Source organism: Salarias fasciatus, chromosome 20 (genome assembly GCF_902148845.1).
Source record: "Salarias fasciatus chromosome 20, fSalaFa1.1, whole genome shotgun sequence".
NCBI classification, from domain to species: Eukaryota; Metazoa; Chordata; class Actinopteri; order Blenniiformes; family Blenniidae; genus Salarias; species Salarias fasciatus.
This window is the reverse complement of record NC_043764.1, coordinates 19012295-19038153: the sequence shown is the minus strand read 5'-3', so window position 1 is coordinate 19038153 and position 25859 is coordinate 19012295. Positions and strand designations below refer to the sequence as shown.

At 43.9% G+C, this 25859-nt stretch overlaps 1 protein-coding gene across 1 annotated transcript; it reads left to right on the top strand.

The window, feature by feature from the left end:
- The first annotated feature begins 33 nt into the window (after positions 1-33).
- Positions 34-25058, top strand: LOC115408353 (fibulin-2-like). The gene is made up of 17 exons (XM_030119060.1): positions 34-137; positions 2227-3663; positions 10835-10949; positions 11332-11461; positions 13499-13700; positions 14380-14598; positions 15296-15409; positions 15969-16067; positions 16919-17050; positions 19418-19555; positions 20760-20900; positions 21190-21318; positions 21880-22005; positions 22417-22533; positions 22625-22753; positions 23138-23261; positions 24110-25058. The coding sequence occupies exons 2-17, from the start codon at positions 2313-2315 to the stop codon at positions 24465-24467; spliced, it is 3624 nt and encodes a 1207-aa protein (XP_029974920.1). The 5' UTR covers positions 34-137; positions 2227-2312; the 3' UTR covers positions 24468-25058.
- Positions 25059-25859: the final 801 nt, after the last annotated feature.

Below are 25859 nucleotides of genomic sequence, written 5' to 3'. Positions count from 1 at the left end.
CGCCCTCACTGAAAAAAAAAAAAAAAAAAAAAGGGAACAGAGGCGCTCCCAGCCTCCCAAGTCGGAGCCAAGGCATTAACTTTGCGCACAAGTTTTCTCTCAGACGCACACCAGCGCTGCAAGAGCGGGACTGCGAGGTAAGAGAAAAAGTTTTTATACGAAAGAGGAAAACCTCTCCTGGTGGCACTGGGAGCAGTGGCTCGTTCAGCACTTTCAGTTTCACCTGACAAATTGCACCGATGTAAAGTGAGCCATGCAAATGCTTAGATTACAATGTCGAGCCTTGTTATGGTTTTTGCACGGAGAGGATAATTTCACTCTGTCTGAGTCCATGCAAGTCTGCTGTTTGTGTTGTGAGAATTCTCTGAAAATGAGGGTTAAATGATCAGTTGTGTAATCCTAATATGGGGGTCTGCGCCTGGGACGCTCAAGTGTTGAAGTCACCTCCAATCTTCAAGGGTTCAGATCTAATCCATCCAAATATTGACATATTTCTCTGGAGTCTGGAGGGATTAAGATGAGCGAAAAGTCCTCTGTGCACGTGCATATCAGAAGGATAAAGGTCAATTTTCGACTACTGTGGAGGCAAAGCAAACAAGTGGCTGTTTGAGAGATTTTGTAGGACAGTCCCTGAACTGATAGCTGAACAAACAACACAACTCACTGGGTTTTCTACAGTAAACAACCAGATGCATGAGTTTAAAAGTATTGAATCTGTTTCATGCCTTGTCCCTCTGATGTCCTTATCACCCCATGGCCTTTTTTTACTATGCTGAATGTTCCCTTTTACATCCTGTGAATGCAGCAGAGAGGAGGACGGAGCTCAGGTTTTGGTGCTTTTCGGCTGGGTTCAGTCCTGTTGAAGCACCATAGCAGTGGGCCGGGTGCCAGCTAAACACTGTGAGATCTGGTAAAATGATTTTGTACCCGCAGCACACAAAGACATCATTGACTGTGTAAATGGAGATGCATTACGCTTTGTGTTGTTCAGAAGTTAAGCCTGAATCATGAAAGGAGACACAGTAACAGATTTATTTTCATGGCATGTAGGCTTTTGTGATAGCGGCCACGTTTCATTTTATCCCTTTATAAATGCTGCTTTGCCTGTTCTCCTCACTGTGAGGTAGATTCACTTGAAATACCTGACTTTTTGACAAGAGTTAAAAGTGACATTTGAATACGTGCAGAGACTGTGTTTTCTTCCATTATCTCAATACCTCCAGGAACAAAAGTGTCTCTGGAAGAAAAAGAAGTATTTAAGCACAGCCTATACTATCATTTGCCTTCTCCAACTGTTTCTTTTGGGGGGAAATCTTTTCCAATGGAGTCTGGGACCAGTGTGATAACAGAATGAGCCTCGGAATGAGCACCAGTGAAATTGGTTAGAAATGTTTCGGCAGGAAGCGTCTGGCGACAAGTTGGTGATGCAGAACAGTCCAGAGTTAATCTCTAATTTTGAAGCAAACTCTTGAAAAGGAAACGTCGTCGCAGTCTTTTGCGACCAGCGCAAATGCAAGCAGTGAGGGGAAACAGGAAAAGTAAAATAGAAAACACCTGCTTTTCACTGTGCTCACTGATTTGAAGTCACATCACTTGCTCACAGGATCAAACCTCACACTCTCTTTCTCTGTGCTGTGTGGCACACGGAGAAAAGCTCAACTCAGATTCATTCAAATACTGCAAAAAGTAGTACCTGAAATGTATGTTGTATAATACCTAGGGCAAGTTAATAAAATTGCAGGAGGGCCATTAGTTCCAATAGTTTGTGGTCCTGCAGTAATTTGAGGCTGACATTTGTTTCTTTAACGTTTAGGGAAACAGACAGTTTGATGAGATTACGCGACATGAATGGATAAACTCAGATAAGAAGTTCCCTCTGCAAAACGTTCATTGCATATTTTTGGATGGCATTGTCACACTGGGGAGGATTTGTTATTTCAGCAGTGTTTGTTCAACATCTGAGACTATTATTGTGCATATTTTTTCCCATTCAACCATAGCAGTGGCCAAATTTCCATGTGCAATTAAATACAAACCACTGCTTTCATTCGTCATCATGCCAAACGAATGGGCACGGAAAAATGTACATTTGGCAGGTGGTCAAATCGAAGCTGACAGGTTATTCGGTGAAACGAAATTGCTTTTGATGATGTGTTTAACAGGGCGCTATTTCTGAGTTTCATCATTTTACTATGAATATGTAATAACTACTGTTTACTTTCACAGGCCAGAAGACGTAAATTCCTTCTCGTCTGGGATAAAATCTCATTTGAAGAGACGCTTTCTTTGAAGAACCGTACTTACTGTGCACAATGGACATTAAGAGGGCAACATTTTTTTTATTTTTGACAATCTTGTGCTTGGACGTGTGTCTAAGTCAGAATGACTGCACGGGAGTGGACTGTCCCGTTCTGCAGAACTGCATTGAGACAGTTTTAGAGAAAGATGCCTGTTGTCCAGTCTGTTCACAAAGAGGCTGCACCTGTGAGGGCTACCAGTACTACGACTGTGTCCGGGCTGGCTTCCGGGAAGGGAAAGTCCCACAGGGGACAGCTTACTTTGTGGATTTCGGAAGCACCGAGTGCTCCTGTCCCCAGGGAGGAGGGAAGATAAGCTGTTATTTTATTCCATGCCCTGAAATTCCTCCCAACTGCATCGACATTTCACGACCCGCAGATGGATGCGTGCAGTGTGGGCGCATTGGCTGCGTCAACGGCAACAAGAAGTACGAGGCGGGACACTCCTTCCAGGTAGACCACTGCCAGGTATGCCACTGTCCGGACCAAGGTGGGAGGTTAATGTGCTCGCCCATCCCTGGCTGTGACCCTCGTCGTTTTAATAAGCCCCTATGGGCGACGACCACTGAGAACACTAACCCATTGAGAAACACTGGCAGCCGTCATGACAGCCGGCAAACGAGTCCGACACAACAGTTTTCCAAGCTGGCACTGGAAAACACTTTACCGCTGTATAAGCAGGACCCGCCCAGCTTTGGAACAGGGGATTATGGCTACACACAGCCAGAGTCCACGTCTTCCAGCATTCAGAATCTGGCCCAACCACTGGAATCTACTACAGTACCACCAGCTTACCCTGAGTCAAGCTCCACTACCTCAAGCTCTCATGATGACAAGAGACATGAGCCTCAAAGCCCAAATCCAGAGAGGAGCCATGAGGATGAGGTTACACAGAGCGTGGATCCAACCGCGACCGGGCCTCAAAGCAAAACATCAACATCACTTACGACTACAGCCACACAGACAGAGACCACGGAAGATCCCAGACTACAGCAGGAAACCGGAGAAAGGGCAACCACACGCAACAATGACAGGAACCGAGCGGTGCAGAAGACTCTGAAGGACACAACGCACTCTGTCCGATCCAACCCAAGAGGGAGGCACTCTGGCCCCAACAAGCAGCATCAGAGCAGCCGCGGTCGAAGTCATGGGAGCGCCCATTCGGTCGGCCATAAGGGACACAGAAACGAGTCAGCTGAGTACAGGCAGCCGCCTGGAAAAGAGCAACGGGGCTTATTCCCCACGGTCCAATTCAGTCCCACCAGCAGACCTCCCGTCAGGATGAAAGAGGACAGCATGGAGCCTGAAAGACAGCCTCAAACCCTCCAGTACTACCAGCCCCAGGATGCGAAGGAAGACGAAGAAGGTAAGGCAGCATGGATTTAAAACCTTTATAGCACCTTAACCTTTTAATAAACAGTAGCCAAACTCTTTCAAGTGTTAAATAAAACATTAAAAAAAAAAAACAGTTGAATTCAAAAGAAAAGCCGTCCGTTCCTCCACGCTCTCTTCATCCTGTAGAAGGTCACAGTGGGACTGTGGGTATAGTACAGGTGACATTTAGCAAATGGCAGGGGACATGCCGGACAGGTTATCGGCGCACTGCAAACAAATCAGAAAAGGTGAAACAAAAAGAAAAGTTTGAGTGATTCATTCAGCGTCTACATCGGCATGCATCAGCAGTGTGATGACATGCCCGCATTTTTTTTTTTCAGGAGGAAACCTTCATTTTTCCGTCTCTCACTTCCTGTCTTTTGAGGAGGAATTCATAATCACTCTATTCAAGCTGGCGGGGATCCAGGAAAAACAATTGTTCATAGAAAGTCTGTTTTCCCAAGATAGCATTTATCTACCTTACGCGGAAGAGAAAATGACTATATCGGGCATGTAGTCATTTTCGTGCATTCAACTTGAGAGAATGCCCTTTTCATTTCTGCACAGCTTTGTTAATAGCATGTAATATCAGGCCTGGCGTCATTTTTTTCACCATTATTTCACCTCTAATGTCTTCTGTAAGAGCAGCTGAATTTGTGATTTCCCCTCTGCTCTTGTGCCCCGGAAAGAAGAGCCTTCTTGTCTAAATCCTTCATGTGATTATCAGCGTATTCAGCTCATCTTCAGGGCTTACAGTGCAGGCCAATCTGCTCCAGGCACTGGGATGAGCTGATTATAAGGATATCTAGTTGATTAGTTACACCGTGAGTTGCTCAGTGATGAAACGATGTCTCTTCTGTTTGAATCCTGGCTTAGGGCTTCATGTTTGAAGTTTGCATGTTCTTCCGTGTAGTTGTTTCCTCCCACAGTAAAAAAAAAAAAAAAAAACTCCATAATGCCCTACCTTCACCTATAATCAGATGGGATCATCTCCAGTGTTTGATAAAATTTGCACTTTTATTTGATAAATACATTTACACAGGGAAGCTCACCAAATTATAAGGTAAAAGTAACATTTATCAGCTTTGTCTTTCACAAAAAAAAAGTGAGGATTGAGAAAGATGTTTCTCATTTGTGTTTTTTGCTCATATAACTGCAAAGTTGAGGCGTGCTGTTAACCTACTTTAAAACACACTGCTTTTTGTCGAGACCTGTCCGAACTTTTCTTTCCTTTCAGCACCTGGCCTCTGAAGGTATTTGTGGTTTAGGTCAAGTTCATCTGGAGGGGCTCGATTGCAGGAGAGTACGTCTAGAGAACAACTGAAGTTCATATAAAAAAAAAAAACAAACTCAAGATGGAAACTCTTCATGTGATTTTAAAAAAAAAACAACCTAGGAAAACACTGGTAAAGTTAATAAAGCTCTTTTGTTCTCTCATCACAAAAAAAAGTGAGTTAAACAAATCAAACTATTTTAGTCTATTCGTGAGTGTATTGGCCTGCTGCTCTTCCCCTGATGACACATCTGGTTAAGTTTTTTTTTTACCTCGAATGTGGTGGGCCTGAGTTCAAAATCTGATATTTAACTAAGTCTGCGGGGCAGTTTTGTAATGACATGCTGTGGCAGCGCCAGTGAAAAGAAACAACCTAATAGACACTTTGTTTGTGAGTGAGGATTTCTGTGAAATGTAGAATTACTCTGGTTTTTGGTCTGGTGTGTGCTGTAGCTGTATCGTGTAGGAATTAAAACAGAATAATCAGATCAGGTTTGTAAAGATAAAAGAAAAAATACAGTCAGGCTTCTTCTCCAAAACTAACTCGGGAGGCGCCGTTTTCACAGGAGGGAAGGACGTTGAAATTTTTCTGGCCCGGAATGAGTAAACATTACCAGAGTGATGACATTGTTCAGCAGAAACAGGAAAAAACTCCGTTCATAAGAGCCCTGACTAATGCCTGTTATCAGTGTCATTAGCTGAGGATGCAAAAGTTATTTGGACAGGAAAAGAAAAAGCATGAATATCAAGCGCCGGGAATTTTTTTTTATGAAATATAAATGTGTTTCCTTCATTGTGGAACACGGGCGAAGACAAATACTTTTTGCTTTCAATAACTTTTGCTCATTTGACTCTTTTCTTTGCAGCCAGATGCAGTGAGTGTGTTCAGACAGGGGGGGGCGGGGGGGGGGGCTGAGGGGGATTGTTTAGGCTTTCTGATGTTTGGCTGACTGGGTATAGGATTTCTTGGGGGTTGTACCTGTGAGCGGCATAATGCCCATGTGATGAATGAGGCCACTGTTATGGCTTGATTGCCAGACGCTACTCAGTGCTCCTTCATGAGCCGGTGTGATTACCCATCTCCCGCGAGGCTGCCGGTTTCCCAATGTTCCCATGTAATCACCTCATCTGAAACACACCTCCGCGCAGCGCGGCCGCTTCTCAGTAACTTTCCTTTCTTCTTTCCAAATATCAACCACAGCAGTTTACTAAATTACAAGCATATTAGACACAGCCAAGTGGAGGAAAAAAAAAAAGAAAAAAGGATGTAAAGGTAGAAAGAAAAACATTTTCTGAAGTGAAGTTCAATAAGCTGGAAAAGCGCTTTGTTTTATCTATAAATCTGTCGTAACATGCTGCACGGGGGAGTGGGACGAGCGGATGTATAATTTTCATGGATGAAAAGGAGGGTTAATTCCACAGCTGACCATATCCCACGTTATGCCACCGCTGTAGTTAGAGGAAAACGGTTTACAGTGCTAATCCACTGCCTCCCATGTCATTTCCAGTCATTCAGGCATGTTTCCCACCTTCAATACATCCTTACTATAAACCACCCAATCCGCATGTCACCCATGCTTATAAATAAAAAAGCATCTGCTTCTGATGCAGTAAACCACACATAAAAAAAACACCCACAGCATAAATAGAGGGAGGCTGGTGATAAATTGTACGACAGTAACAGATTAGTCATTTGCTCACATTTTTTTTGAAGACATGTAATCCAGGTAGACATTCATGATTTCTCCTCCAAACACAAAACACAGAAAACTTTTTTTAAAATATATGCATGACTCATATAATGATGTCTAATTCAGATAACAATTTCTTTGGATTTGCTTATATAAATTCAAAACTACCATTTTGGGTAATGTAGTTACTGTGTTATTTTTGTCTATCAAGTCTGCAATCAGGCTTCGGATGGATTTCCTCTGGGAAGAAATGAGCAAGTTTTCCCTGCTCTGGTTTGTGCACACACCTTGGAATATATGAGACAGAACAGAGTAAATAGCAGCAGGTTTGAATTATAAAATTGTGGAAAATGTTTTGAGGGTATGACCCCTGGTGCAGTCTGGGTTGGGGGGCCTTTCACTGAGGTTTGCTTGTTTTTTTTGTACGTGCGTTGGGTTTCAACACTTTTCAGTTCTCCAACAGTCCAAAAATGTGGATATTAGATTTATTTGTGACACTGAAGTGAATGGATGGATGGATGGATGGATGGATGGATGGATGGATGGATGGATGGATGGATCATTCGAGATGAGTTTTTGCAAATGTGAATTTTTCTGTTCATCTTCAGCACTTCAGCACTGCTTCTCACCTGGTGCATCGCGACCTAAAAAGTTTTAGTGTGCAGTGAAGCGTTGGGGTGTTACTGGATGAAGCCATGAAAAGCTAAACATTTGGACCTGCACTACATCTGAATAGAAATAATTTTCATTCCATGTGCTGCGCGTGACATTGCAGTCGAGTCTTTAAAAAAAGTTGCAATAACTGATGTCAAGAGTTTGGGGTTTCAATTAAAATGTAACTAATTGACCATCAAAGGAACTTTTATCTCTTTGTATTCTACTTCATCGTCATTTTGTTGTTCATGTTAAACTTGTTTTTTGTTTGTGTTTGTGTTGACATACTGTAATTTTCTCAAAAAGCATCAATTTTAGTTCTACGGATTTCAAAAGTTGATTATTTTTTGTGGCTCATTGGTAAGGTGTTTCAGAGGATCCTGAAAACAGAGCATCTCATTATTGAAAATGAGAACCAGTTCTCAACTAAGCTATTTGATAAAATAAATAAAAATGATCATTTAAAAGGCTTCTGACCCCCCGTCTATGCAGTTTCATCCAACTTAAGGCCTAAATATACTTCCGTTACGTACAAAAATTAGTGTGTGGGTTTCACATTTTGTCATGTGTCACTGCTGATACTCCCATGTGACTGTCACATTGGCTCTGTTCATACATCTCATAGAGGATAGTGCATGTTGTTGATGTGGGGCAATGTTTCTTATCCAGTTATCGATTAAACAGGTTCAGAGTTGCTAAAAAAAAGTGTTTGTGTTCCTAGTAGTGTTAAATGAAATGGCCTGGCAGGGTCATTCCTTACCTTGTGTTTTTAACTTTGAAGAAATTAATGAATTCATTCATTTATTTACAATCCATGATTCATTCTAGTGAAGAACTTTGTAATCGGTTCATATAAGTCATCGGAAACATCTTTGTCTAGATATCTAGGTGAGGAAATGTTGTAAATATGCTTTTATTCACACATTTAATGCAGTGTTTCCTCCGAGACATGATATACATACATTCTGAATGGTTTTGTCTTCTTTGTTCCTTTCACTGATTGCTATACGACACAGCACTGCCCCCACGGGTCATCGGGGGTATTACTCAACTTTATAGCTCTCTGGAATTACATAAATTACTCAAGTAAAAAATCTAGAAGACAAACAAAAGGCTCTGTCTGTATCTGTCTGTGTATTTAGCATTGATTGATGGACCTTTAGGGTTTCAGGGCGCTGATCCAGTCCCAGCTGGCTTTGTGCAAGTGCAGTATACAACCTGGACAAGTCGCTGGACAAATCCTAAGAAACAGTCCACCAGCATGTAGAATAAATCACAGGTAGCTGGAGAAAAGCCAAGCGTGCACAGGGTGAACATGCAAATTCAAGACAGAGAGATCTCCAAGCCCACCAACCCAGAATCTAACTGAGGACAATCTCAGTGAGACGTGAGAGGCCTAACCACTACACCACTCTCACTAAAGGGAGGTGTAATTGGAGTGGAGATGAGTGTGTGACACCATGAAAGCCCCCGAGGTTTTCATCATCCTGCTACGACCCTGGCCGAGACTACAAAAAGATGGGTCACACGATTGCTGGCGCGCGGTCTCATTGAATTTAAGGCAACACTCGTCCGTAGCCGAGACCTGAATTGACTGTTTTGCGAGTGAAGTCATGGCGACTGCAGGAGAGCCCTCCCTGTTATGTCACATCCAGCTGTTCACGGACAATGATTATGTGTTTCAGAAGACACGAAATCTTTTCAAGCACTCAAGTTATAGGTCGAAAAAAAAAAAAAAGTATTGTGTCACCTCCTCCTGAGCTTTACACACACACTAACACGCAGACAGACGCAGACCTGCTTTAAATCTTTCAACGGTAATCGTCTGGCATGTTCAGCCGCACGAGTTTGTATGTCGGGGACCCTTGGCATGCGCTGTTATTCACGTCCCGGTCTCTCCAGACCACCTGTATTGTAAATCACTGCCAAGTCCACAAAGGAGAAGACACACGAGCCCTGATTAGTGGCAGCGCGCTGCTTTATGACGCCTCCAGACATGTTAAGAGTTGCCCCCTTTCGGTTGTTATTCTTGCTCCATATTTTCAGAGGGGGTGATCTCACCAGTGGTGGATTTGCACTAAAGCAAAGCATCTGGTGTTAATGTCGGTTTAATGGACGGATATAATGACAAGCTTGGATCAGAGAGACACTATTCCGCCACCTTTTGAAATCACATCTCAGGTTTCTGTTGCGGAGGCGCAATAAATCAACTGAGTTCATTAGTGCACAGCTTCATAGAGTGAGTAAGGAATAGACTATCAGGACTGACAGAGGAAGAGGAAGAGAGTGGAGAGTTCTTTTTTAATTCCTCGTAGCAACTTTAGTGAAGACGAACTTCTTTGGCCTCGAGCTGAATGTGCTTTTTTTCCTGTATACATCCCACGTCCTGCATAAACACGCGCAGCGAGTTTGTGTTTATTCAAGACAAGCGAGCCATTTCCACCTGAGCAAAATGAATGGGAGTCATGAGAAGGCGGGAGAATAATTATGCGCTCTGTCTTTTAATGTACACTCACACATGTTCAAAGAGACCTGCTGCAGCACACGGTTGACACAGATGCTGTAGTTAAGTATCAAAGAGTCATTGTGACTTCCAAGGTTTAGATTCCCCTTCTGTAAAACTTCAAATTATGTCCGCTGCTCAGATGTGAGGAGCTGCTTTGTTCTTATTGTATAGTTAAGACATTTTATAATGAGAAGAAATACAATTTAAATGCAAACTTTTACTTTAAACTTCCTGCTTTTGTTTTTCTACACTCGAGTTGAAGACTTTCTGAAATACTGCAGTGAGGATTTCCGTCTACCTTAGCTTACATCCACCTTCCCCAGAAGTTGAAACCGTCTTGAAACCATATTTTATAAAACTGAATAACCAGTAAGCTAGACTAAGGGATCCTGTCATAATGTGAAATAAAAAAAATAAATTGAAGTTTTAAATGATGGTTGTTGTGTTAAACCGTTCAGTTACAATGATATGGTTCTGTAGATTCGCATGAATATTTATATACTTACGGTATGTTGAGGCAGAATGAGCGTCATGTGTTGAGTCTCGGATGATGGCAGGAAGGCTACAAATCAACGCAGGAATGCACTGCCCTGTTATTGAAGAAGCACGTATACATTTCCCTTGTAAACTCGACGGCGTGTTTTTGCTCCCTGCTCCCTGGCCAAGTTTGAAATAAATCGCTAATTTGTTATTCCTGCTCTGTGGGCCACTATGTGATTAACCAGCATGCATTTTGCTCTGAAGGTATTCTATTTCAGTGTTAAGTTTCTTACTTTTTCAAAAAAAAAAAAAATTGGGGGAAAAAAATGTGCTTAATGCTAAAACAGACCTATTTCTTGGAGATGTCCCACAGGAGAGAATATCCAGTTGTGTTTCAGACATCAGTGCCCAGATTTCACAGCCTTTCGCGCTGACAGGAATCTCGGTCGCTAAGTGTTGCTAATGCAGCCGAATTCTTGTAAACATTATTTCGTGCGATTACTCTCAAACACAGGCTGCGCCGAGCGGGATAAATCTGGGTGTTTGTGTTTCATTCCAGTGTCTGCCAAGGAGCTGGTGAAGACCTGCTGTGAAACGGGGGAGAAATGGGCTTCGGCTAATGGCCACTGCAACAACATGGATCTGCCCACAAAAGACAGGCACTCCATGTGCTGGTAAGGCCGTTACGCAACGCCAGTCTACTTCATTAGATTGCATATCTAGGTAAATCTGACGAGGATTAAGGTGATTGTCTTAAAAGGCTACAAAGCAATAACAACACAGATACGCTCACATGTGTTTAATTAGGTGTGTTTCTGAGCTGGATCAAGCGCACCGTTCATTCATTTTCCTTTGGAAAACACAGAAATCTCCCCAAAGCTTTGATTGGTAAAACAATAAGATTCTCGTTTCAATCGAATTCCCAGCAAAACATGAAAACACACTCCATTCAGCTCTTCTGGCAAAGCTCACGAGAAGTGTTGTTGTTGCTTCAAGGCCACGGTTGCAGTCCAAACATTTCTGCAGTCGTTTCTCATGCGCACCTTTCCCTGCCAGGACCGCTCAGCAACAGTGCTGCCTCGGCTCCCTGAGTGAAAGTCAGTGCCTGGCTGGAATTAATGCGGCCAGAGCGGGAAGTAAGTGCGAGGAGGAGGCCAGCAATAAATGCGGGATTGATTCCTACAAGGCAAGTATCGAAGACCGAGTACCACGACGGAGGGCAGGAACAGTTCACTGGGCCCAAACTCAAACTTCCACATTAAGCTAAATGAATACAGTATTTACTGATTGAACTATTTGATTCCACGTACCCTGTGAGGATTACCGCCGGGGTGCCAAGTCTCTATTATTTAATTATCTCATTTAAAAGAGACAAACTGATTTAGGCCTCATTACAAGTGAAGACTCCCACAGTCCTGCAGAGTCTGTTATCTTCACAGCAGAACTCTTCAGTCGCAAATGTCAGATGTCAGCGTCTCCGTCTCTCTGATAATTGATTTGATTGAAGAACAGCGCTGCTAGATAGGAGGCCTTTATTCCTCTCAGTGAGGGTCACGCTGTGATTATTGTGTAACAACTGTGTTTGTTCAGATTCCCAAAGCCAGTCACATGCCATCTGACCTGTGATGAAAGTAACCACCTCAATGGGCTGAGAGCAGAGGCTCTTGAGCAGGTGGAGGCCATTACTGACACCATTGTGCCGTACAGCAGTTTAATGTTGCCTTCCACCGCTTTTCTGAGTGACCCCTGTAGTTTTAGTGATATTATGTCACCTCCAGCCATGCCACGTCGCGGCCGTCATTACTCCGGTTTTATGTTTCTCCATGCCTCAGTGGGCTCTCAGAGGTGATGTGGCTAAAAGCTGCAAAAGGACAGGCCACACCGGAGGAGACGGTTGCTCTAATTCCACTTTTGTAATGACGGCAATCCAGTTCAAGAACGCCAGGAAATAGTGGCTCAGCAATCTGTAATGATAATATTAACCCCGGCGAGTTAAACAGGGGTGAAATAACACATTTCAATTACTCATGTACTGCAGTTAGAGTATTTTTTTTCAACTGTGTAGTTTTACTCATACCTAAATACAACTTCTCCCATGCAATCTACCTGAAAAACTAGAAGTTGCTACAGGAAACGCACAAAACTTGAGTTAAAAGTCATACTCATTCTGATAATATTCTTATTCATTTTGATTTGCATGTTTGTTGGCAAAAATGTGATTCTTTTTAAAAAAATATTTTTTTAATCTATATTTGCAATTTTTATATACCTTACTGTTGTTAAATGTGCTTTGAGCATAAATATTTTATATGTGTAAACTGAAGCAACTGTTTGCTGTTAGCAATTTGATTTAACATCGATGAAAAGTGACAGTTACTAGTAGATTTTGGGAAAAATGCTTCAGGTGTTTAAAAGTACATTTAAATGTAGCTGGGAACCATTTGGGAAACTTAATGGGAATTTGTATCCCCTCCATCCTGCTTTATCTGACTGAGGGTCCTGGGAGCTGGAGGTGATCCGTGCTGCCTCTGGGTGAAAGCAGGCCACACACTCTCATATTCACGCTTACGGGCCACTGACTGAGTCTGTGAAACTTAGAAATATTTTAAATTCATTTCACGTTTAAAAAAAACATCAGATTATTTCAGTAGGGCGGTGAAAATATTCCACTTCAGCTCCAAAGTGATTTTGTTATAGAAAAAGAGGGGAGGATTTGTCATCTTCAAATTATGGCTGAATACTATTACAAAATGCAGCGGAGTATCGAGCACAGCGGCTATTGAGTGAAATATTAGATCTCCGATGAAGCTCAAGAGTAAAATTCAGGAGATTGCCAGGCAGAGTGCCATTGTATTGGCAACTTTGATTTCTGCCTCGTTTTTTGTGGTTAGAATTCCTCCTCGATCGATCGCATTTTTAGATGTTTTCCCAATAAAGAACTAACAGAGCCGCTGAGGGAAGAGTTAGGAGCTCATGATAATAGACCTGCAGGATTTATTCTTCTGGGAGCAGAGTCGCTTGTGAGATATTTCAGCCCGCTGTGAAGTGGTGCAACAACTGACCAGTCAAGACACCATGAAGCGGTTATTTAACAGTGCCACATGATTGGATCGCTGTCACAAATCTTGCGTACAGTGTGTGTTGCAGCTTGCACAGCAGCTAAGAAAAACCTCGACGTGATGCAGAACAACATGTTTGAAAAGTCTTTTTGTTCGAACTCCAGGAGTGCTGCGGATGCTGCTCTCTTGGGCTGCAGTTCCGCAGTGGGGGCCATCGCTGTGAAGCCCACCGGTACCTGGGCTTCCACTGCAGACACGTCTTCTTAACCTGCTGCGACGGAGAGGAGGGAAGGAATCTGGATGAAGATGGCTGGCACACTGTGAGGGAGAGACCGGCTCTGGACTCCACTCCACCTCCTAAAAAAGGTACAGGAGACAAATGGTCGCAGGCGGAAAAACACGGTGCTGAAATGCGAGTTAAGAGAGGGGAGGGGGGTGGAGGTGGGGGGCGCTGGAAGTTGGGGTGTGTTTGTGGGTGCTGATTGAAAACACAGACAATTCGTTTCCATTAAACGAGCAGTAAAGAAGAAGCACTGCAGAAAGCTGGCTCAACCCACGTGAAAAACGGTGCACACTGTTGGCGTTACAGCCTGGCCACTCCATGTACCGTAATTACTGGAGATCTAGTATCTGCCCGCCCGCCTGGCAACGCATTCGCTTCTGTTCCATTAAATCACTCTGTTGTTTGGACATTGTCTTGCACTAATGTGGTTTGGCTGCTGCAAGATAAAGAACTTGGCTCATATCAAATTCATGCTGACAGTTTTGTGAAACATGATCTGTTGTGTGGTCATGGGTAATTTTTTTTTTTCTTTGACTTTTACACAACAATTTTCCGATAAAATAGACATACCTAAGCCATCTGCATTTAGTGCATCTTGTTCTTTGTGTGCATTTTTACAGGCTTCACATTGATTTGCATGTTGCTCACATAGCCATGCAAACAAACAGTACAGTTAGCTTTGTGCATTTTGAAGACATTTTCCACCTTTGTCTGTTTTTTCTTGTCAAAAAACCAAAAAACAATTCTCTCTTCATCCTCTAGTGTCTGACAACCCGTACCCAAAGGAGGCCTTCTCCATCGGCGAGGAGCCCGACGCTCAGAACGGAGTGGAGGGTCCCGTTGAGGTGGAGGACATGGATGAGTGTGTGATATATGAGGGCAACATCTGCCACCACAGATGTGTCAACACACCGGGCTCCTTCCGGTGTGAGTGCTTCCCTGGATACGTGCTGCTGGAGGACGCCTTCACGTGCGCACAAGGTAAAGTGCCGATCGCTGGCTGCAGACACTTACACTGATTTAAATGCGCGGCGTGAAGCGATGTTTACCCTTTGATATGTGATGCATAGTCTGCACGCATGTCATATAGACTTCATTTGTCTTCACGCTCGCTGTGTCGTATTTTTCTAGGCGGATTTACACTTCTTCCTGTCTGCAAGGCCTGATACTGCATCGTGATAATAATTCTGTTCATACACTAACATCCTTTTCCTGCTCTGACGGCGGTCCACAAGCATTTCAGCTGGATGAAAAACATTTTCACTGTTTGGATTTTTTTTTTTTTGGCTGAAGAAAGGACTGAAGTTCTGCTCAGATGTACATTTTTGAGTTGCAGGTTATACAGTGCGACGTACCATACTTTAATCAGCAGTGGCTTTTACCAACTCCAGCCTGTCTCAACAGGATACTAATGCCAGAGTTCTCAGCAAATTACAGTGAGGGATGGGGCTCACTAATAAAACCAAATGTTTGTCTGCAGGCGATGTTTTTTCCTGTCTCACTTCCATTGCTATTACAACTTTCATCTGCAGCCACCAGCCTCATATATTTCGATGAAAATGCAGGTATTGCACAAGGACCCGGTCTCTAACTACGACGGCTGGAAAATGGAGAGGTGGAATTCGTGATTACAGTGTAATTCATTGCTCCTGTGTTGACATTATTCATGTTGGTGCAGAGACGGTGGATGAAGAGAACAGACTAAAGGAGGTTGACAGAGCGGCGGCGGCGGATCCGACCTCACCGCTTCCGCCCCCCACCCAGCCCACTGTCCCACTCAACCCCTGTGAAGGTTAGAAATGCACAGCTTAATCATGGTGGAGAGGGCTGCAGGGCTGACAGCTCACAATGAGCACTTTCATTCATCCTTATGCCTTAATCAGAGACTGGAACATACATCCTGCTGTAGCTGAATATGTTTAGAGGAGAAAGTAGCGCCAGCTGCCATACACTGACATGCTCTTATTTCATACTGACCCTCTCCATAAAATGCAATGGTGCTGCAAATGCCAAACATAAGCAATGATTTGGCACGGACTCCTCGTTCTCATGAGCACCTCGTATCATAATGTGTGCGCCGTCACATTGCATGTTTGGTTTCCATGGCTCTCAGGGTGGAGGTCCACCGCACTGTGGACCAAAACCACAAAATACAATAAGGCCAGGGCAGGGTTCACCCTGGAAAAAAAAGAATAAGCAAAAAGCAATAAATGCAGTTGGATCTACCACACACACACACACACACACACACACACACACACAGATCTGCTCTGTTACTACCTTCATATTGCTTTGTGGAGTAGAAGTACAATACATTGTATTCGGCATGACCATTCAGTGTTATTTTCCAGGAAACATCTGTGAGCAACAGTGCACCCCAGTGGGAAGAAGTCCTCAGTGCTCCTGTTTCCCAGGATTCAGCCTGAGAGCCGACGGACACTCCTGTGAAGGTACACCTCGTTAAAATGCGGGAAACGTTTTCTTACATAACACCAGGGTAGCATGTGGAAATCATGGACGTGATAAAAGACTCACCATTTCAGTCCTCATCACGGTTTTCCTATTCAGGCGGGGAGGGGTGGGGGGGGGGTGGGGTGGGGGGGGGGGGGGGTGGGGGTGGGGGGGTTGGTTCCAGTTGAGGAGAGTTTCTTGGCAAGACTGAGTCTGAGACTGATTTGTCTCCTTCTCTCATCAGCGGCTCCAGATTTGCAGAGGAGATTCAGCCCTAATCCCCTTTACTCTCAGCAACACACTAAAAGTTTTCATCTTGTTCCTGAACTGTCTCTCCACCAGAGGGATTATCTCAGTTATCCATGCATTATCATGATACAGCTTCCTGACTGCATACCATATGTGCCCATTATTTCCTCTCACAATGGCGCTGGACTGTGTCTTTTATCATGAGGCCCATCAGCCACCGCTGCATGCTGTCTCCCGGGGGATGTGTCTTTAAGTTAAGCCATAACCACTGGCCTGTCTCCTGTGTGACAGCAGCAAAGTGTGGCAGTGACACAGAAAGCAGCTCAGTGTGGTGACAAATTTCTCATTGTGTGGGGTTTATACCCAGTGGCCTCGGCTCTAATCTCTCTCCTTAGAGGAGGGTCCAACCTGTCTCTTTAATCTGCTCCTAAGTGCTGACTGTTCCACACAGGCCACGTCAGGCTCCACGCTTCTTTGTACTTCTTGTCTGCTGCTTTCTCAAACCCCATTCTCCTCCTGTGCACTTGTCATTGTTTATTCTCTCTTCTCCCACTCACACACAAACGCCTCACCTCTCTTCTTTTTTTTCCCCACCATCCAGACATAAACGAGTGTTCGTCTGCACGTGCCTGCCAGCCGAACGAGCGCTGCACGAATACCGCTGGGAGTTATGTCTGTCAGAGAGTGATCACCTGTCCCCCCGGATACCAGATCAACAATGACATTTGTGAAGGTACATTACACCTTATCAGCGTTTAGCAGCATCAAAGTTTTCCCTTCCACCCACAGTAAGTGTGCTGTAAACGCCGGCGAGGGAACATTTGTATTGTAGTGTGTTCACAATGTAAGGAAAACTCATTGTTCAGGCACAATCACTGTGACTACCCCATGAGGGAAAGTTTTGAACACTTGAAAATGTATTGCTTTTAGTATAAATGGAACTTCACGTGAGCCCAGAGGATAAGAGGGAGTACTGAAACACTCGGAAGAAAAGGGTGTGTATTCATGGCACTTCCACATATTTTCAAAACTTTTGTTACTTTATAAACTCAGTATAAATATATATATATATTTTTTTTTATAATAAGTAGCCTGAGCTTCTTTAAATTTGATGAATATCCTGCTGGATTGCTGTTGAAGACCATTCATTCATCTTGTATTTGTTTGGATTGAAGTGAGAGTGTGAACTGTTCCAATCACTTCTCTTGATATTTGCCCACTCTCCATTACGCGAGGCGCTGTGTCGCTGGTCTTTGTAGGTGCTGCAGCAGTAAACCTCTGAACATGACTCATTATTTCCATGCGTCATAAATTGGTCTCATTCATAAAGCAGCAGCAGTTCCCCTGCAGAGGCGCCTCCAAGATGAGCAGCTCCGGCTGTTTGTCGCTGCTTTTTTTTTCTCTCTCTCTTTCTTTCTGTGAGCTCAGCTAATCAGCATCCTTTGCTAATTAAAGGATGTTCAATCAGGCAGACCAAGCATTTAACAAGAATGAACCTTGAAACCTCTACCTACGAGCTACTTCAGGCGTGTTGCGAGAAGGAAAACCTTTGAGCTGTGTTACCGACATTGCAACCGACACAGAGTCACAGCTAAAATCTTTAAAGATCTATAGAGTAAGCTCACCTTTTTAACCAGAGACAAGGCTTAAAAGATAAATCTTTGTTGGGAAAGATAAAAAAAAAAGGATAATTGTGTATTTATGGTTAAAGTGCAAGTGAATGGTGGTGAATCTGAGCAGTCACTGAACATCCCCATCTTTAACTTTGCTCATGAACCTTCACTCCTGACAGAAAGAATGAGATTGTAGATATAAGCAGCTGAAATTAGGTTTCTCCGTAAGGTGGCGGGCTCATCTTGTGACAAAGTGAGGGCCTCGACCTTCTGGGAGAGGTTTAGTCCGCAGCTGAGGTGGGTCCTGGTTGCCTCCTATTAAAGGTCAAGCGGTCACGTCCAACTGCAGGACGTCCCGAGGTCGGCCCGGGACCCATTGGAGAGATTATATATCTGCAGTTGACCTTCAAGCAACAGCAGGAAGTTCAGCGGAGCAGGGTTCTCTGAGCTTCTTCGCTTGGGGTCCCATTAAAAAAGAAAGACAGACGCGTCAATCTCTCTGCGGGTCTTTGCTCTACATGTGTGGCCTTTAATAAAAAGGGTTGTTATACTTTATCACTTAGTATTGCATTAGCGCAAGCCTATTATCCGAGGCACTGTCAGCAGTAACAGAGTGTCGGGGTCAGTGGGGTTAAATCCTTCATTGAGGTAGCAAGTGGACTCTTTGACCTTTCGGGGTCTCTTGGACCGTCACTGGGAGGGAAGTCTCTGCCAATCTCTCACATTTATCTTGCTTCCTGGTTTTTTTTTTTCTGTCTCCTCTGGTGTCAGATTTGCTCAGCTTTTTGCCAACTCTGCCAGGTTTGTGTCAGGAGTGAGATGCTCAATCACTCTCTGCTGCTCAGAGACCTACCCCATATCCGCCGGGCTGCCTGCCAGAGCCGGTCTAGGCCTCTGTACAGCAATTACAGCGGTGAAATCTTGCAGGCCTGCTTGAAATCGTAACACTTATGCATTATTCACACGCCACACGCATTCACACACACACACACACACACACACATTTTGTGATCTTTTAAGACTGTTATTTCCCCCCAGCTTTAGTTCACACTAAGGCAGCAGATGTGGAAGTTTGATTGGCAGGAGGTAAATCTCTTCGTAGGCAGGTGCTGGTGGACTCCTGGGGAATATACTGCGGTGTTCACTCACACACTGCACCGCGGGAGGAAGGATGCTTGTGAATTCGGCTGGCTCTACTCATTAGACGTACTCATCTCGTTGAAATAATAAGCTGTCATTCAACCTCTTCTGGTCGTAGCACAAATTTTAAATATAGATAAGGTCCTGAAGTTGTAATACAATTCTTTTAGTCTTGATTAACCTCTCTGAGACAGAGCAATGAAAGAAGCATCTACAACCTGCTACTGAACCACAGTGCCATCCAGTGGTGAAATACAGACTTGCATCCATGTGTCCTGAGAATTATTTGCAATTCAGAAGTTTTTTTTTTGGTTCTCATTAACTCATCCGTTTATCTTCACTTGCAGACATAAATGAATGTGTGCAAGGAGGCCATAACTGTGGAGTTGGCTTTGAGTGTGTGAATACAGAGGGCTCATTCAGGTGCAACCCCAAGCCTCGGTGCTCCACGGGATTTCAACAGGATGCACAGGGAAACTGTATCGGTAAGAACATCCTTTTCTTTTTTTTTTTTTTTTAAATATACCTGCTCATGAGTTATATTAATCACTGTCCATGTTTTTTTTTAAAAGAAAAAGTACGAATATATGATTATTTATACATTCATCTACATTTTAATACAGGTATTGATGTCAGATCGACTTGACATTATTTATTACATTTAATTCCACAGTGGTCCAGATTGTATCAGTATTTTTCTCTGAATTCTTAATCTTACTGTAATACCTATTTTCAGAGGTCTGCATTTAGACTTTCAGTCTTAGTGGATCCTCTCCCTCCATCTCATGATATCTTTTGCCTCCTCTGCTATTACACTAATATCTCCATCTCCTCCTTCACTGCTGGGTTGATATTGATTAATTATTATTTATCCAAGATAGTCCAATGAACTTTTAGGTTATTACATGAACGGAATATAATAGATATTCAAGTATTGTGTTCACAGGACCACTGTGGGAACTGTTTTGGTCTGTAGATGGAGTTGCAATTACATTTACTGGATTTCTCAGTGTGGTGTTATTAAAAAAAAAACATACACCTTCAGTATATGTAATATTAAGTCATATACATGTAGGGTTCGTTTTTTGGTGACAGGCTGTTTCTTGGAGTTGCTGTATTAATGCAGGTTGGGTAAAACCAGGGCAGAGAGACGCAGAGGCGTTTCTCTGCAGGTGAGTCGTCGACTGTGACGATGAAGAGTCGCACGGCGTCGCAGGTGAATCGGCAGACTTGCAGAGACAGAGGGGTTAAATGCCACACAGACAGGAGATCAGAGACGTTGCTGTTAGGGGCTGCAGAGGGGTGGATAAAAGCCAATCCTCTGTCCTCTTTCAGTACAAACTGATGCTGTGGAATTAGCCCCCAGGGGCAGGAACTGGGGCATGTCGAGGCAGCAGACGCCACTATAAAAGAAGCGTAAAAGAAATGCTCTGAGAAATGAGAAAAGTGAGAAAATGTCAGAGACTCACACACACACACACACACACACACACACACACACACAAAACAACAAAGTTATCCAGGGGAATGCAACTGTGTGATGTGTGTTTGCTTTGAAATCGCGACACAGCGTGGCTGAAGAGTTGCGCCCCAGTCTCCTGTGCCTCGTCTCTGTGCCTCTGGGGCCTTCCTCCTCTCCTACCTTTCTTCACCTTTATCTCGCTCACTCGATCTTTCTCTCTTTACTAGACATTGACGAGTGTGGCGCTTTGACCCAACCCTGCAGTTCAGGATTTAACTGCATCAACACGGTGGGGTCCTACATGTGCAACAGGAAGATAATATGCAGCCGTGGCTATCACGCCAGTCCTGATGGGTCCAGATGCGTCGGTAAGATTTGTCGGTGTTACACATAATCAGATTTGATACGCAGACTTATGGTGAGCAAAACCCCTGCTTCAAGCTGGAAAGATTTGAGGTTGTGTTACTGATACTGTATCTAACATTATTTTACCCTTTAAAAACATAACAAATCACCAAAGAATCACCTTTTTTCAGCAAATGTTAGCAAACAAAAAAGTAGACATTGCTCCGACCTCAAGTTGTTAGACACACTCTTTTTTTTCTTCACATTATCACATTGATTTCTCTGTCATTTCCATCCATGTGCATTTTATAGATGTAGATGAATGTCAAAGCAACCTGCATCAGTGTGGAGACGGCCAGCTGTGCCAGAATTTGCCCGGTTCTTATCGCTGCGAGTGCCAGACTGGGTACCAGTACGACTCCTTCAGGAGGATGTGCGTCGGTATGTTGGACATGGCACGCATCAATTAAGCTGTAGCGTTTTAATTCAGTTAATTTCTGTTTTCACTTTCTCCTTCCTCTCCCTCCTTCTTCGCACACGCCATGGCCACCTCTCCTCTTTGTGTGCCAGCTGTGCCGATGCTGTTTATTATTCTGTGGTGAGAGAGCTGCTGCTGTTTCCCAGCCTCTGCTGCTGGGTGCTGCAGGAGCCGCTGGGTACAGATCACGTCTCTTGCTGCAGAGGACTCTCTTGTAGTGCCGCCGCCGCCGCCGATGCTGCTGCTGCTGCTCCGTCTGTTTGGGATTCACTGTGTTGTGACTCTCATAATAATGGACTCTGCTTAAGTGTTTAGACTATCAGCAGACAGATGGTCCCCTTACATCACACTCTCGTTGACATGAACACAAGCATGCACGGGCATGCACACGTACGCCGTCGTGCAGGGCAACGGACCTTTGCACACGGTCGCCTGCGCACGTGCTCCTGCACACATGGGTGCAAACGCACGAACCTGAAATACACTTAGCGGGGCATAATGATGCTGTTTCTCCTACCTCGCAGATGTAAACGAGTGTTGGCGCTACCCGGGCCGGCTGTGTGCCCAGACCTGTGAGAACACCCCAGGCTCCTATGAATGCTCCTGTACTTCTGGTTTCCGCTTATCTGGTGATGGCAAGAACTGTGAAGGTGCGTTAATGTCTTGTCTGAATGGGTGTGTGCGCATCGGTGTGCACATGTCGATGCACGTCACTGTATGTTTTTGCGAATTTGTGTGTGAAAATATGCGCGCGTGTGCGTGAGAGCCTGCACGCACCCGTGTGTTTGACGGGCCACCACGTCTGCGTGTGTTGATAACCGGGGCACGTCCTGGGCCGGTAATAGAAGCGTCCTGTGCACGGCGTGTTGTCCAAGAGCGTTAGCTGATCGATGCTGTTTGTCATGTCATGCCTTAAAAGCAGGAGCCAGTAAAAAAAAGAAAAAAAGAAAAACTGAATTGGCTTAATAAAAACATCTTGTTTATCTGTTGGAATATAAACACTGAACGCCCCTTTATCCAGTGAATTGTGACAGTAATAACCTCTAACCTCTAATCCGTAGATGTGAATGAGTGCCTGGCGAACCCGTGCGGTCAGGAGTGCGCCAACATCTACGGTTCCTACCAGTGCTACTGCCGACAGGGCTACTACCTCCGGGAGGACGGACACACCTGCGACGGTGCTTTGTGTTACACTGCAGCTTTCACCCGACTTGCTTTGTCCACGCTTCCAGGTTCAGTCTGTAGTAATTTGTCCTTATTGTCGCCCAGACATTGACGAGTGCACCCAGAGCATCGGCCATCTTTGCACCTACAAGTGCGTGAATGTTCCAGGCAGTTACCAGTGTGCTTGTCCCGAGTACGGATACACCATGTCTCCAAATGGACGGTCTTGCAGAGGTAAATATTCTCACTAGGGAAAAAAAAAAAAAAATTGCTGCATGCTGTTTCACAGTTCATCCGGCACAAATATATGCCTCTCTGCTCTGAAACACATCTTAGAAACGACTCAACAACCATTTTGCTCTTCACAGGCTACAGTAATTGTTCTGCTCAGATAAATATAATTGGGGGTTTTACAGTCGTGAAGTTATTACGCCCCCCCATAAAACTTTATTGGCTAGAAAATCTTGTCATGCTAATTAAATTTTTTGTTGTACTTCACTACTCTTTGAGCCCATGAGGACATTGTTTTTGCTGAATTTTCTATTATCCTGTAACTAATGTGCATTTCCCCCCCCCTGCAGACAGTAAACCAGTCCCTGTGCAATAACTGTCTTTCAGATATTGATGAGTGTACCACTGGGGCCCACAACTGCTCTTTAGCAGAGACCTGTTATAACATACAGGGAGGGTATCGCTGCCTTTCGCTCAGCTGTCCGCCCAACTACCGCAAGGTGTCCGACACGTGAGTAAAAACACCAGTTTAAGATCAGAGTTAAGTGTTTGGTCAGGTCTTCAGAGCCATTTTATTGTCACATGCTTAAGAGAAAGCAAACTTAAAGTACATCAGGATAACAAAAAAAAAGGATAAACATTAAATGCCTTCAATGAGTTTTAATTTGCCTCACAGTGAACATTTTTTATTTTCCTCAATCAGTCTTTTTTGTTATTGCTTTTTTTTGCATCAATAAGTCTGAATATGAAGTGTGGTAGTAGTTACCGTTGATGCCTCTCAGCAAACATCCAGTAGCTTTTAGTCGAGTGTAGAATCCTTTTCTGTGTAAAGTTTGCATGCATTGTTTTTCTTTTTCCAGTATGCGTGTGTGTGCATTGCGTGCATGAGTGCTCGCCCTGTTCGCCGCAGTCGGATAACGTTTCATAGAAGGATGAATAACTAGATGTCTGAAAGTGGAAAAAACTGGTTTTACAATGTTTAAACTCCGGTGTTATGCTGGGATTTGTTGAATGATTATCCCTTAACATTTCCAACCTTCGCTCTCGGATAATAAATCCATCTCTAAGTCTCCTGTCTTACTAAACCGCCGAGACTGTCAGCGACACGCACACACTTTTTCCCTTGAGAACTGAAAGCAGTGTGAGCACATCTCAGATGATGCCATCGTTTAGAAATGTATCACGATTTGTCGAAATTCATGTGGAGGAAAAAAGCATAATCACATCCAGACAGGATGAGAGAGGCGCGTCAGGCCCAGAGGAGAGCAGATACGTTCAGATGTTGCCTTTACAGGGTGAAACAGTTTGTCGCTGAGGCCATGTTTACCCTGCGTTGCCTTTTCTCGTGTCCCAACTCAGGCGATGCGAGCGGATCAGCTGCCCCAACTACCTGGACTGTCAGAACTCGCCCCTGAGAATCACGTACTACTACCTCAGCTTCCAGTCCAACATCGTCATCCCTGCTCAGATCTTCCGCATCGGGCCTTCTCCCGCCTACGCCGGGGACAACGTCATCGTCACCATCACGCAGGGAAACGAGGAGAACTACTTCAGCACCAGGAAGCTCAACGCTTACACGGGCGCCGTGTACCTCCACCGGCAGGTCGAGGGTCCCAGGGATTTCCTGATCACCGTGGAGATGAAGCTGTGGAGGCAGGGGACGTTTACCACCTTCCAGGCGAAGATCTACGTCTTTATAACCGGGAGCTCGCTCTAACAGCGGGAGCGGTGCTACAGACAATATGGACCTTGATGCCGTTCATGAGGACTTTTCACATCACTATTTAACGATGCCGCTGTCTGGCAGGACGGATTCATGCAGTTACTCTTGCTGTTGTCCAGTTTAAGTTAATTAAAAGTTATTGCTATAAGAGTAGTGGGAAAATTTAGTGGAAAAAAATTTGTTTTTTGTCAACTGTTTTCAGCGGGATTGCATGAAAACCATGTCATTTCAAAAAAATGTTTCATCTCAATGTGTCATAATGTTTCAATCTAAGCTGCATAAACTGGAAACTGAAACTAGTGGAATTGCCATGACTTCCTGGGGTGATGTACTGTAAAAGGAAGCAGCTAAAATAAGATGTTTGGATACGCCACAAGAATATAAGGTTCAGCATTGCAACCAGATTTGAGTATATAAAAGGAAAAGACAATGAGCTCGCTGCTGCCAGCTTCTACGCATTTCAGTTTCGTCTCATATACTTTTATTTAGTGATGTGAAATCTTTATTGTTTAATAGAACAGATATATGTTGTCACTCTTGTACTCTGCACTGCTGCTTTTGTTTTTAAAAACTAATTTAAAGGTTTCTCTGTGTGGTGTGTTTTTGTAGCCCAGCAATCAGAAATTACAAATGGATCTATCACATTTACATGTAAGATTCTAGAACTTCAAAGAATCTTTAGTAAGATATTAAAAACACCAGTGTGGAATCACTATTTGTTAAGAATAAGTATATTTCTTCCAAATATTTACTCACCTATTTCCAATTATGAAAGAATTCAACCTAATACACTGTAAACATGATTGTGGCGTGAAGCATTTATAAAATGTTTAATCCATTCTCGTCAGGGCATGTCTCGGAGTAAACACACATGCCTATTTACATACCTGTTCACACCTTGCCGGTGAACACAACATGATCGTCATTTGTCATCACATGCCAATCGATGCAATTTAGTCTCAGAACACGGTAATAATACAAGAAAAGGTCATGTAATGTTTAATGTCTGTAATAAAATGGTGGGAGTTTTCTTGCGTTGTTGTGTAAAGGTCCTGAAGGCTCAGCAGCTCACAGCTCATCTGCACAGGTTTGCAGCATAGGAAGAGTTACACTCCCACCTACAGGGGGATTCCAGTCCTACACACGCTTTGCTCGAAAGCAACAAAGACTGTGAAAGCTGTGTTTTAGGTCATAAGTCGTACGTGAATTTAATGAAGAAAAACAGCAAAACCAAAAAAAGGTTTTACCTTTTTTGAACGACACAGTTAACCTCTTGGATCTCCTGTAATCAAAGGAAAGGGTGTGTGTGTGTGTGTGTGTGTGTGCGTGTGTGAGTGAGTGACAGCTATATTAATGCACGTTGCACATCCGAGCAGAGCCACCCCG